The sequence below is a fragment of the Nannobrachium achirus genome, assembly GCF_963921795.1.
Source record: "Nannobrachium achirus genome assembly, chromosome: 2".
In the NCBI taxonomy this organism is placed as follows: Eukaryota; Metazoa; Chordata; class Actinopteri; order Myctophiformes; family Myctophidae; genus Nannobrachium; species Nannobrachium achirus.
In genome coordinates this window covers 43,145,384-43,159,928 of record NC_137811.1, presented here as the reverse complement: position 1 = coordinate 43,159,928, position 14,545 = coordinate 43,145,384, and the positions used below count along the sequence as shown (strand labels likewise).

The 14,545-nt window shown below is 41.3% G+C and overlaps 3 protein-coding genes across 3 annotated transcripts in view; 2 read left to right on the top strand and 1 right to left on the bottom strand.

Moving 5' to 3' along the window:
* The window catches only part of LOC308298554 (sialic acid-binding Ig-like lectin 15), a gene marked incomplete at both ends in the record, with an annotated part of 432,712 nt that overhangs the window by 366,721 nt on the left and 51,446 nt on the right, over positions 1-14,545 (top strand). The gene's annotated exons all lie outside the window — the stretch shown is intronic.
* sgk2b (serum/glucocorticoid regulated kinase 2b) lies at positions 2,464-8,646 on the top strand (the record flags this gene model as incomplete). The annotated part of the gene is made up of 9 exons (XM_080753421.1): positions 2,464-2,480; positions 4,169-4,226; positions 5,027-5,110; positions 5,672-5,803; positions 6,580-6,692; positions 6,960-7,179; positions 7,572-7,727; positions 7,880-7,969; positions 8,467-8,646. The coding sequence occupies 9 exons, from the start codon at positions 2,464-2,466 to the stop codon at positions 8,644-8,646; spliced, it is 1,050 nt and encodes a 349-aa protein (XP_080609547.1).
* On the bottom strand, positions 9,507-12,151 carry LOC308306505 (putative transmembrane protein 244; the record flags this gene model as incomplete). Its single annotated transcript, XM_080751525.1, has 6 exons — positions 12,113-12,151; positions 11,186-11,271; positions 10,762-10,835; positions 10,491-10,616; positions 9,692-9,736; positions 9,507-9,601 (listed from the first exon to the last, which is right to left on the bottom strand). Exons 1-6 carry the CDS (start codon positions 12,143-12,145, stop codon positions 9,507-9,509), a joined length of 459 nt encoding a protein of 152 aa, XP_080607651.1. The 5' UTR covers positions 12,146-12,151.

Here is a 14,545-nt window from a genome sequence, read left to right as displayed (position 1 = left end):
CCATGGGGTATATTAGGCAGAAATGCCCCTGTCATCCAGTTTCCCCAGCAGACCCCAGCAGCCCTCATAGCATGAGCCCATAAGCCTATTTGTTGTGGTCAAAAGTTTTTTTTTTTTTTTTTGCTGCAAAACAACCTGGGTTAGAACATTGCATGACTTGTGTGAATCTATGAAGATATCCAGATATCCAAAGCGCCCTCACGGTCATAAATCGCAGTGTGTGTGGAGTGGACATAGCTATAAATGAAAGCCCTTTAGAAGTTTGCAGTGTTCTCAGTATGTCGGGCAGTGGCCTGCACTCTGCAGCGTGTAAGCAATTTACCCCGAGTGAGAGGACATTATGCTCTCATAATGTCCGCAGTGATGGTGTTATCGGACGAGGCGCAGCCGAGTCCGATAACACCATCACTCAGGACATTATGAGAGCATAATGTCCGACCCCGAGTGGTAAATAGCTTTTCTACCACTTTTTCCCGTATACATGAAAGAAAACACATAGTTGTAACTTGCAAGGATCTTAAGTTACAATCATTATTGCCTATAAAACTTCCGCGAGACAGCAGATAGTTCCACAAACAACATCTTCTACTCACCAACAGATGGCGCCAACTCCATACTAATCCATGCGTCTAGCTTACAGCTAAGCTAACGTCAGTTAGAAGTACCGTTCCGGCCGTAAATAGAGGCTGTTCGCTTCCAGAAAGGCATAGGTTCAGAGAAAAGGGGCTTTAAAGTTGGCGGATTGCATTGGATCCAAATAAATCGGCGACTATAGCATGCACGTTAGTAAACATAGGACCGTTGCCACCGTCATTTGTTGGTTGGGGGAAAGGACCTCCTGAAGTCCCCGGATGTACACTGAGGCGCATTGATCTCGGACACACAACTTTGCGGCAGTTGTCCTCTGATAACCTCCGGAATTTAGCCAATCAGAATCCAGTATTTGAACACGTGACTCGAAAAAGTGGTAGAAGCAGTAATACCACACATGCACATCAGTTTAATCATCCCACAGCTTGCGGGGCTGTAGGCCTAAATAGCGATGATAGATCCCATAGCACGAACTCCGAATCTCGGGTGTTGACATAAAAACATCAATAAACAGCTTATATTTTGGGACAGTGAAAAACATGTGTCATTGTTTTGTGCATATGCTGATGCATGGTCAATGCCTGTGTGCAATTTCAGATCAATTGCTCCAGCCAATGAGGAGAACCAGTGCAGAAGACAGATTTTGATGACAGAGGTTTGATAATTTATAATAAGTTGGATATTTTTAAACATATATTTAAAAATATGTCAACTACGGTAATCTAATAATCTCTTAAAACCTATTCTGTAAACTAGTTAAAAGAGCATCTCTGGCCCGGACCACTGTCGTAGCGTTCCGGGCACCTATAGGCTCTAATGTAGCCTGACAGCACGTCGCGAGTTCAATCCCGATCCCGAAGGCCTTTGCTGCATGTCACTCACCATCTCTGTCCCCAAAAATAAATCTTAAAAAGAGCATATCTACAAACTCAGTAACTCACAACGCATTGCATTAAGAAAAGATTTGAAACTTTTCGTCTAGAATCACATGCCCAAAATAGGGATTATGAATTATTATCTAACTACTAGTAAGACGCCTCAGGGCCTCAGGAGGTTACGCCATGTCTTGGCCATCTTGGACCAGTTACCCATATATGGAGACCCCTGGTACCCATATATGGAGATGTACTATATGTACTATATGTACTATATGGCGATATGCTGTGAGATCCCAAACATGCTTACTCAGTTATTCATTGAAAATCCTATGACGTCTAATATCACATCTGACATCATACATACAATCCCTTTTATGCCCATGCATGGAGATCCCTGTCTGAACCAGCCACACAGATATGAGCTGTCTTCCTCCATATATGGACATTCCCATATGAAGTCCTGTTAGATATGAGCTTAATATTGATGACATCAGGGATCTCCATACATGGGCATAAAAGAGATTCTGTTAGAGTGGTTCCCATGACATCACAACATACAATCCCTTTTATGCCCATACATACATGGAGATCCCTGTCTGAACCAGCCACACAGATATGGGCTGTCTTCCTCCATATATGGGCATTCCCATATGAAGTCCTGATGTCACATGTGATGTCACAGTGATGTGTCAGGGGAACCACAGTATCAGGCGTTATACAGTTAGACAGAGATACATTATGGACAAGCTGTGACCATTCACATACTAAACTAATTAACGAACTAATTCATTTACGGAATGGCTGTCTGTCCGTTGTCCGTCTGTCCGCCGTCTGTCTACAGTACTCTGACGTCATACTGACGTTATATACTGGCCTGGATACGGAACACCATATATGGGCATTTGACACAAAACTCCATGGGCATAAATGGGTGAAACAATGCCTAAATTTCTGACATCACTGATACCGCCTGTACTGTGTATGCATCACCGCCATGGTAACATCCGCATGGTGAAAAAATGCCCAAATTTGGAGATGACTGACACCCCTGATATGTCTGGGTCTCCAACATTACTTCTGAGACTCCTACATTCAATACTGTGCACACCCCCGGCCGGGCAAGGTCCTAGTTTTAATAAATTATCTATTACATTGATTAAATCGATTAGTTCTATTAACTGTTGTACCCCTAGTTGTAACCCTAGTAAAGTATACAATAACCCAGTAATCTAGTGTGGATCAGGATTATGGGTTAGAGTTACAGCATGTCGGCACGACTCGGCAGTTCTTAACTGGGGTGGGGTGTGGGGGTGTTGGAGGGGGGGGGGGGGACTCCAGCAGTCTGGATCTAAATCATGTCACGGTTACGTCAAAAGTGGTGGTGTGTGTTCTGGGAGGGGGCAGGGAAGGTTTTAATAGCTACAGTGACAGCTAGGGCTCACTGCAGTGACAAAGTGTCAGCCGTGCAGAACTCCAGAGCTGGATAATTCCACCTCCTCTTCCACCTTTAAAGATTTTTTTCTGGATTTTACCAGGAATTCTTTGGAGGACTTCTATCCTTTTTTATACGATGACTCGTGATCGACAGCCAACAGCAAAGCCCAAAATGAGGGGGATTGTGTCATTTTTCTCAGGTAACTTTTTAATAGTTCCTTTTCTTTCGTGTATCATCGTTCTCGATGATTGGTTAATCGAGAAATATTATTTTATAGAGCAATCATTTTTAAAGTTTAAAAGTTTAAAAATAATATTTAGAAGTGAAGTAGAGATGATTAACAGTCTAAACTTGTCCTACAGTTTTGCTCAAAGGGAAGAAAAGGGGATTCAGTGACATGATGCACAACTTCCACAAGCTTGTTTCCTGTCAACACACCTGTCATCATCAGTAAGTAAATTACATTCGATTTTGCCACAATGTTTCAGAATGTTTTAAACTGAAGATGGCCTTTACTCACACATTCACATTCACTGTTAACATGGATAGCCTGGACAGCCAGAAAATCCTTCAGTCCAATGGGTGTTTGAGAGAAGAGCAGGAAGAAGAAGGCGATCTGGTGAGTAGAAGGGGTTGAAAAACTGTTGGCTATTTGTCTGATAAAGCAGTGGTTTTCAACCCTTTTCATATCAAGGTCCATTATGTATTCTGCATTTGAGCCACAGACCACCATTTTATGAGATTTTGCATCTCAGACCCCAAAACTTAGATTATTTTGTTGTTGTTGCATGGATAAGAGTTAGAGTTTGTCCTGTAGCCTATTGATGTGGTACCATAGAAGATATGAAAAGCAAACGTTGATCAAAAATAACAATTCTTCTACATTCTCTAATTGTGTAGAATTCTTGTAGATTAAGTAATGCAGATATTAAACAATAGTTTAACTCTTGAGAGTGTAAAATGAAACCATCATTTTACACTCTTAAGAGTTAAAGATCTATAAGGGTCCATTTGTTGACCTACTCTCCATCATTTAGCTGGGGACCACCTGGAACCCCTCAAGGACCACTGGTGGTCCCCGTACCACTGGTTGAAAACTACTGTGTTAAAGTAACCAACATGTTTTACAAAGACTCGTTCTCTCTCTGTTAGGATCTGCGAAACTCAGTGAACACCGATTTCCAGTAAGTCATTTTTACTTATTGACTATTATAACTAGCTATAAACATCTTATGATTCTAAAACAAACTCTGACTCTCACCAGGGTGAAACCATCAGATTTCAACTACCTCAAAGTTATCGGCGCAGGAAGCTTTGGAAAGGTGGGAACCATATTATTTTGTGTGTTGTTGTGTGTGTTGTTAGATTAATTAAACTCTCACAAGGACCTGGGTGAGCTGCATAGTACATTCCACAAATCCAGACCAAGGTTATTATAGTGAACTAAAACTAATTAAATAACAAACCAAAAAAGATGTTAACTGTAATTTTAGTAAACTAAAATAAAAAGCTTCACTTTTTTTTTTCTTTGTTATTATATTTCTTTGTATCGTCTGCTTACAAAACGAACTAAAATCATCGTGTAATTTATTCCGTACATACTTGCCTGTATTGTGGTTGTATAAATCTTCCTCTTGTTTAACTGTGCCTGTTTAAACTGTAAATAAAATGGTGTTAATTCGTTTTTTATCACACATGAAATGTTAGAGGGGGAAAAAAACTAAAACGAATACAAACTAAACCAAAACAAAGCATTTTCTTAAACTAAACTAGCAAACTCTCATTAAAAACGAATTAAAAAACAAACGAACTGAAGCTGATAAAGAAAGTCAAATCTAAATTAAACTATAAAAACCTTGATCCAGACATTAGTACATCTTTATGTTTATATATTGTTATGTTCTGTTAACACAGTATTGCAGACCTCAAACCACACACCTGCTTGTACCTGTATGAGCGGTGACAAACCTTCTTGATTCTTGATTCTTCAGCAGGTGCGGCCAAGATGAGACCGCACTGCCGCTGTGACCAATCAGACAGGTGTTCTATCCTCTCAATATGAGTGTTAAAGGGCTAAAGGTCTACAGCCTGAACGTAAACACATGCTTCTTCATTGTTACAGGTGCTGCTGGCCAGACACAGAGAAAGTGGGGAATACTATGCTGTGAAAGTACTCCAGAAAAAAGACATTCTCAAGAGGAGAGAGGTATGTTTCTCAACGTCATGCACTTACCCAGGCACGTGCACACATAGACAATAAAGGGGGCTTGAGCCCCTGCCCTTTTATCCGTCTGTAAAAGGTGCCCTCTCCAGACCATGAATGAGGTTTTTACTATGGTGAAAGAAACACAAAGGCCTCCTTTCAATGCCATACCTGAAGGCAGCATTCAAGAGAATTGCCTTGTCCAATCTCTCCTGAACTTGAATGCAGCATCTTATGTTGAAAGGATGTCCCTCTCTGCGTAGAAATCCATGCCGTTACGCCACATCTCCAGTATAGACTTGATTATGCTTAGTTTAGTGTGGTATCACACACTGAAAATAGCCGACCTCCAAGCTCACAACGCGTCGCAGCGCGACGCGTTGTAAGCTTGGAGGTCTGCTATTTTTGATATTTCCACCAAAAGGCCCTTTTAGAAATGTCAGGCCCTGCCTCTCTAACATTCTCTGCAGGTCCCTGTTTCTCAACGTCATGCACTTACCTGTCTGTCTGCTTTGCCTATCAGTCTCTGTCTGTGTATCATATCACATGCTCTTATCTCCGTAGCAGAGACATGTGATGGTAGAGAGGAGTGTACTATTAAAGGGACTGCAACATCCATTCCTGGTGGGCCTGCACTTCTCTTTCCAAACGTCAAACGCTCTCTACTTTGTCCTGGATTACCTCAACGGAGGGGAGGTATGTGTGTGTATGAAGATATTATTCCCAGTATCGGTCATTTCAAGATTACAATATCAGAGGAAACACAGTAACCTGTTGCATGACACCCAAACATGGTGGATGGATGCGTTGCGACGCACTGTGAGCTTGTAGATCGACTAAGAGATTTGGTGTAGACCAGTCCAACAACAGTGTCACTAAGACTAGATGGGTTTAAGTGGATTGTAGTGCGCCTTATATATGGATCATTCATTGACATTGACATTCCCTTTAGCACAGCTCCATCTGTTTGATGCATAACGCAACGGTAGCGTCTATTATGTGCGCCTTATAGTCAGGTGCGCCTTATATATGAAAACAGTTTGAAAATAGACCATTCATTGACAGTGCGCCTTATAGTCAGGTGCGCCTTATAGTCCAGAAAATACTGTACATGTATTATGTATATCCTCAGCCAGGGGTGTCGCACCAAATTCTGTACAAATTCTGGGCCCTGGGTACTTGATATGTATTTGGCCACCGACCCCCATCTCAAAATATTTAGTTCCAGGGACCCCCCAGAAGCCAAATTTGAGTTACAAATGTTCACTTAAAGAAATACATACAGTATATTCAAAGATTTGCGCACATTTTCACGACCTTTCAAAAATAGCAGATCTACAAGCTTGCGGTTGTGAGCTTGTGTATCTGCTATTTTTCAATAGCTAAAGTATAAAATAATTCCAGGCCCCAACACCTTGGGCCCTAGTAACTCAGTCCCACTTTTACCCCCCTTGTGACTCCCCTGTCCTCAGCTCTTCTACCACCTTCAGAGAGAAGGGTGGTTTCATGAACCCAGAGCCAAATTCTATGCTGCAGAGATGGCCTCTGCTCTGGGATATCTCCACTCCCTTAATATTGTTTACAGGTACGTGCACGCACGCACGCACGCACGCAACAGACAAACACAGTGTGTTGTAGTTTTTTCTTTCATTTAATATCACATACATTTATTTTCCCACTATTTGACTCCCCCAAGCTCTTCCTTGTGTTTGATGACATAATTAAAATCCCGTAATAAAATATATTTTTTAAGAGGGTGGGTTTGGTAACCAGTGGTTTAGACTAGGTCGGAAACTCAAGCAATGCAAAGCTATAGTTATAAAAAGTAAGATCTTGTGTCTCCCTCCCCCAGGGACCTTAAACCAGAAAACGTCTTGCTGGACAGTGGAGGTCATGTGATGTTGACTGACTTTGGGCTGTGTAAAGAGGGCGTGGGCATTGGAGGTGCCATGCAGACTTTCTGTGGGACTCCTCAGTACTCTGCGCCTGAGGTGCTTCAGGGTCACATCTACAGTCCTACAGTGGACTGGTGGAGCCTGGGCTGTGTGCTGTTCGAGATGCTCTATGGGCTGGTGGGTGAGCATGTGTTTTAGCATGTGTATGAGAATATCTTAGTCAGGGACTCACAAGCCCAAAAGCTCAAGGAATAGGGTTGAACCTGTGATGTCTTGCCTAACTTTTTATTTCAGTTTTATCTATTAGTTTGGTCATTAAGGTCCACAGAATGAGAGGTCTGCTCTGCCGGAATCAGTTTTTCTTTTTTCTCCCAAATTGATTTAAACGGTACAACGAATCGGTCTTCATCTGATGCATTAAGGACGTAACATATATATATGTATAAAATCACCTTGGGAGCAAAAGAAACTAGACTGTGAGTGAGTGGCAGAGCGAGGCCAACAAATTAAAATCCCTGGTCACCCCAGGCTATTTATCAAGTCTCCCCCATCCTCCTTGTTTTTCCCAGCCTCCGTTCTACAGTCGTAGTAAAGCACAGATGTACGACAACATCCTTCATGCTCCCCTGATACTCGGCCCTGGTGTTTCCCGGGCTGCTCGTTCCCTGTTGAAAGGGCTGTTGGAAAGGGACTGTGCCAATCGCATAGGGCGAAACAGTGACTTTGTAAGTATACAAACAAAAAGGTTGACAAATATACATGTGTGCTTAATGCTTATCCACCTGCACACACACACACGCACGCACGCACGCACGCACGCACGCACACACCCACAGATGTCATCAGTGAGCTAAGGACTTCCTGTGTGTATTTCCAGGAAGAGCTGCAGAGTCATCCTTTCTTCCTGTCCATCAACTGGGATGACCTACTGGCCAAGAAAGTCACACCTCCATTTATCCCCAGTGTAGTAAGTATTTCTATCTCTCAGAGCTAAAATAAAGAGTTTTGCTTTGCTTTATTTATTTGCACAATAAAATCATTACATGGTAACAATTTAAAAGGACAAATAAATAAGTGCAGGTGAGAAATGAAACCCACATAGGGCTTACATACAGTACAAGGTTCTCACCTAAATATAAAACAAGAAAGTAAGTTTAACATTGTAATAATCAAATACAAAAGTTTGCTATTTATGTTTTATTTTCAAATCCAGCGTACAAGTATCTGTGTATTAAAAAAGGTCTTCATCAAGCAAGAACTGAGTTCAGTACTTGCCCTGATGTTTTAACTTTAAATCATCTCCTCTACATTTTTGAGTGCTCAGATCTCTTCTTCTTTTTTTATTGTGTTTATTTCCGCTGATCCTAGAAGCACCACACACTTTTAAAGTTTTGTTATCTCCTTTGAGCACCCGGTTGGCATCTGTTTGTATCCAAGTGAATATTCATTGCTCTATTCCCTCAGGCTGGCCCATGGGATGTCCGCTACATTGACCCTGTGTTCACACTGGAGCCGCTGCCAGCCTCTGTGGGCTTCACTGACAGGTGCCAAGGGGGAGGAGCTACAGAGGCTTTCCTAGGATTCTCATACATACATTCCCCCAGTGGTGACAGAGCCACTACCAAAGATAAACACACATCATGAACTGTAATGGGGCCAAATCCTTTGGGCAAGGCCTACATTTGTTAAAAATGCATATTTTTTATATTTTTGGAATTAAATTAGATTTTTTTTCTAAACACTTGAGTTGACTAATTCTTTCCTGAATCTTTCCTGCGCTGCTCTGAGCTCCTCGAAGTGCATGTCCCTGCCAGGCCCGCAACATGTAAAAAGACATTCATAGCCAATTGGAGTGTGTCAAGAGTCTGTCAAACCAGACTGATGAATCTTGATCACATGACTCCAGAGATAATACTGTATGTACCAATTTGTGTGAGTTTTGGACACATTTCGTAGGAGTGGTAGCAAAAAGTGTTTTTTGAAGAAAACGTGAAATGGTGGAAAATCTAGTATGGCACAAATCACAGAGGCCTATGTGGAGTTGCATTAGTCTGGACTCGCGGGCAGAATTCTCATTTCCAAGGGGTGGGTTAAGAAAATGGCTCTGAACACGATTGGTTAGACCAGACCAATTCTGGGCCGTGATTGGTTCCACCAAATTTTGGAGGAGAGTGAATGGATTCACAATTGAGCAGGGCCAGACCCATATTCGCCAAGGGCAATTTTTTTTGGCCCAGGCGGATTGGTCTGGTTCCAGGCTAGAGTTGCATCACAATACTCAGAACATTCTGTACTGTATGTATTTTGCGTGTGATGGGGAGGTAACAAACATTGTTTCAAGTTTGACAGTTCCACAAAAAGCACATCACCTCAGAGGCACTGTGAAGGGTTCATTTGGACTGAACATTTCTATCCCTTTACCAAAACACTGTGCAGCAAGCTTTGGTTGGAGAGAGAGAAAGAGAGAGAGAGGGAGAGAGTATCAATCAGCATGTGCGTTTTTCTCAGTAGCTGCTGAAGAAGGGATAACTCTGGTCACTCTGGCAAGTGAAGTAAGCAATCAGCTGACCATTGCAGATCATCAGAAACAAGCCACTGCCTGCGAAACATGAAACCCAACAGCATTAAGAGCTAGTCCTATAATAATATTGAATGTAACTATGGCTGAGAAGAATAGTCTTGGTCTTACCCAGAGCCAGCCACCATTGCCACACCACGGGAAACTCAAACATCACTGTAACAAAAGTGTGCAATTAGAATTAAAATAATAATAATCATCATGAATGTGTATATCTTAGAAGGTCTGCAATTTTTTTTTTTTTTTTAAGATTTGTTTTGGGGCTTTTTGCCTTTATTGGATAGGACAGTAGACTGACAGGAAATGGGGGAGAGACAGGGAGTGACATGCGGCAAAGGTCGCTCGGATCGGGAATCGAACCGGCGACGCCGACAGGCATTGATGCCGAAATGGCAATGCCTATATGGTATGCGCCTGGTCCACTAGGCCACCAGGCGCCCCATGGTATAAGATTTTAAATGGAAAAAGGTGTCAGAAAGTGACAAAAGGCACAAATATTCTGTCCTGGTGGGCTGGGTGCTGGATTAAAAAAGAAATCAACATGCAAAAAACTATAAAAAACGCACACCAGAATGGGTTTTTTCTTTATTGGTAAAGTTTCAAGCCGGGGGGCTCTTCCTCAGAACTGTCTGAGTAAGGTTGTGAGCTTGTAGATCGGCTATTTTCACAACTTTACCTCTTTCTTTCATAATATCTGACAATTTGGCCAATTTGGTATTAAAAGTAATTAAATTGTAACTTAAGAAATGTGTAGATATCACTTATACTGATGTTGGTTTGTTTACTGTTGATTGAGAAAACCATGTTGCACATAACGCTAATCATCTTGGGGACCCCTCAAAATAATTTGGGGACTCCCAGTTTGGGAATCACTGTGTTAGTGCATGACTTGTGTGCTTTGTGTGTTCACCTAAACTGGTGAGAAGTATGTGGAGCAAGGTGACAGTGAGGGCATAGTCCCAGACCCATCTCCTCACCACTGCAGCAAACAGCAGACCACTGAAGAAGTAAGTTAGCTCCATGGACAGCAGGTTTACTGAAGACCAAGGAAAAGAAAGCAAAAAACAAATAAAAAAAACACAAAAATCACATCCTGGTATCCTCATTATACTTATCATGTTAAAATCACATCCTGGTATCGTCATTATACTTATCATGTTAAATTGTTAAATTGTGCTTACCTAAATATTTAGAATTAGATTCTGTAGGCTCTGTCTTAAAGTCAAACGGAATCAGTCCATCAAAGTGGTCCAACCTAAATAAGTGGGTAATGAGGGGGGTTTAGGTTAATTAAACGTTCCAAAACAATGAAAATGTAGCCTATGGATTGAGACCAGATCAAAATTGATAAGAAACAAATGACTGTTCATGAGCAACTACTGTGTATATGGTCCATTATTTACCTGGCGATGTGTGTGTGTGTGTGTGTGTGTGTGTGTGTGTGTGTGTGTGTGTGTTTGTGTGTGTGTGTGTGTGTGTGTGTGTGTGTGTGTGTGTGTGTGTGTGTGTGTGTGTTAGGGTTAGTGAGTGAGTGAGTGAGTGAGTGAGTGAGTGAGTGAGTGAGTGAGTGAGAGTGACTGAGTGAGGAATGAGTGAGATTCTTACCTGAAGGCACCAAAGCACACGCTTCCAATCATGTAGTAGAGAGAGTAAAAAATGACCAGACAAAGCAGCAAATGGACTAGCACAGTCTGAAAGAGTGACAGAGAGAGAGGGGTGTGCATATTAATATGAATTGATTGATTGATTGATTGATTAGGAAAAGGTAAAGTTTCATGACAACTAAACTAACTAACAACTAAAAGGATACGCCCAAGAAAGCCTATGGCTTGTTTCAATTGAGATCCTTTTATTAACTCATATACCATTGAATGACAGACAGATAGAAGTGAACACAGTACGCAGAATATATCATGTCCATAATATCAAGGACCTCCAATGTAACAGGCTTATTTGGGGTATTCCCTTTAGGCAGGGTGTTTAACTGTACTGTACTGTACTGTACTGTACTGTACTGTACTGTACTGTACTACATTTTTTTTGTTTTGACTACTGTTCTTAATTTTTGTCTAATAAAATAAATACATCAAATCAGGAAAAAACAATGCAAAATAAATTGTATTTTTACAATAGAAAGGTCAGAGGGAAAACTGCTAAATTGATAAATCTGTCCGATAAGCGTATAAGCATATTGCTACACACAGCCTATAAACTGCGTAGGCGTAGGCTACAGTATAATACATGAACCTGCCTATGTTATTGTCTCCTGCAGATGATGTGCAAAAACGAAGCAGGCTGCAAATCCTGCCGTTATCTGTTGCATAGCATTTTAATATGATTCGGAGTAGTTCAGTCTGTGGCCGTGCAATAACAGTCAATTACCTTAGCCAAAACAAAACAGTTAATAGCTATTCATTAATGTCTATGTGTATTTTATAGTAGCCTATCGCATGTTATAGACTTTGTCGACCCTGACACTCCGAACCATTTAGCGACACGTGTAAATCTTATTTGCATTGGTCACCCTCTTACCTTAGTATCGACCACTTTGCCTTTGAATGCCATCTCATCGTTTGCATTTTATCTTGTTTTGCAAATAACGCAGAGTCGCAGAATGCACCAATGCTGCGACTCTCTCTTAATCCACGGAGTGTGGACAGTGAGTGGACTTATGCTGCCATCTAGCGGCGAACATAAGAATAAGCCCTAATGTTAATGTGATTTTACATTTAGCCTACAGTGGTGTAAAGTAGGCTAATACATTTACTAGCCTACTGTACTTAATTTTTAGGTAGATCTATATGTTGGCTACTTTACTTGCGTATTTCCAATTTCAAATACTTTAACTTCTATTCCACTACATCTCAGAGGAAAATATTGTACTTTTACTCCACTATAGGCTACATTTATTTGAAACAAGTTGCTTTATAGATTGATTATTATTAGTCTACAAAACATACACCACTTCAACTCACTTTTTTTTTTAAATAGCCTATTTGAAAACTAGAAATGGGACATTCTGCATAATAATACTTTTACTTTTGGTAGGTCTATAGGCTACATTTTTGATACCAATAGGCCTACTTTTGTAGCCTACTTTTACCCAATTAAGTACATCTTAAATTCCGGACTTTCACTTAGGGTGCCCTCACACCAAAATACCTAGAGTGGAATCCGCCAATGCATTTCAATGAGAATGGAGTGTTTTTTGCGAGTAGAGCATTTCTGCAAAAAATGCTCCATTCTCATTGAAATGCATTGGCGAATTCCACTCTAGGTATTTTGGTGTGAGGGCACCCTGAGTAGGCCTACGCCTACATACTTTTACTTGAGTAAAACATATTGAGTAGGCCTACTTTTTTCCACCACTGCTACAATACGATCTGTTGTTGTTTGAACCAAACCAGAGCCAGGCAGCAAGTCACATTTTAACACCATAGTGACTGTGTTTTCACAAACTGCGAACCTAATCTATCAAAGCTAAAACACGACCCCGAAACGTTCTGTTTGCGGGTGCGTAGTTTAGATTATTCGGAATGTAAAAGCCCCACCCTGTAATGGAAGAATAAATGGTTTTAGTGAGTGAGACTTCCAGTCAACATCACACTGTATGATTATAGCCACCCAACAACAGACTACTTAGCTTTGTTGATCAAATTGTCAAGTCAACGAAGTTTTAGCGCTTTGTTAAATCGATGCCGCCACTCTTCTCTTCACCTTGGTGTCTGACTGGCAGCGGTGTAAAGTAACTAAATACATTTACTGAAGTACTTTACTTGAGTAATTCATTTCCAATACTTGTTTGTAAGCTTATGATGGAAGCACATTCGGACATTATGGCTGGCAATGGCAAGCAGCACGGTCATTTTTATACGGCATCGCACGACGGTGCGACGCGTATAGCAGACCCGTTCTTGTCGGCAAGCAACACCGTCGAGCTAAGTATTCGAGCCAGTCGGAGGCCATGTTACTTTTTGAGCGGTACGTGTTATAACCGCTCCTACAGTAGCATACGTCGTCTGCGGCTTTGTGTGTACTGTACTGTGTATCCCTAGCCTACTGGTATATGTTTTAACACAGAACCGGAGGCGGCTGTCACGGATGCATATTTTTTTTGTGCACTATACGGAGTGCGACAGTGTTTGACATCAATGACAATAATAAACGGACTGGACTGTCACTTGACGACAGATAGAGGACATTATTGGAGGGGGACGCAGCGGTCAGTCAGTCAGTCAGTCAGTCAGTCACAGAACTATAGGCGGGCAGCGCTCCTGTACTGGACTCAGTTCAATTCAATTTATTTGCAGGATAAAACATACGTTTACATTGCCAGAGCAGAAGTGTACACAATACAACACAAACAATTAATCAATACAGTACAGTCAAAACAAATGGGAGTAAAACTGTTTTTATGTATCGAGGTTACTCAATGGAGATTGCAGACACTGCAGGGATATACATTTGATACCCTTCTCCTATCATCACAGCAGCTCACGAATCTTATTGCTGCACGTGTTTGCACGTTGTTGTAATTCACTCAGAAGATATGGGACTTTTCTGTCGTTGGTCTTCAAACTCTCCTATGGTTATGATCTGTGGGAAGTAGCCTATGTGACTCACTAAACACTAACTGACCATCAGCACATCACAGCGAATATCATGCATGCTAACAGGTCAGGTTCTGAGTGTTAGTGTTACTTGGATGATCCATATTGACCATCATATATGGTGCTTGAGTTCCGTATTGATAATCGATAGTGCTGAAGTTTTTTCCATATTGATCATCATCATCATCGATTTGCAGTGAAGCTGAAGCTGAAGTTTTTCCGAGATCCAAAGTTGTCAGGCAAGCGCGTACGACACGCATGCGCATCCTTCTTATCCAAGCTCTAATAAGAGTTAAAACAGAAACGAGGTGAGTTGTGATAATTTACAAAGAATAATAGACCGCGATTTATACTC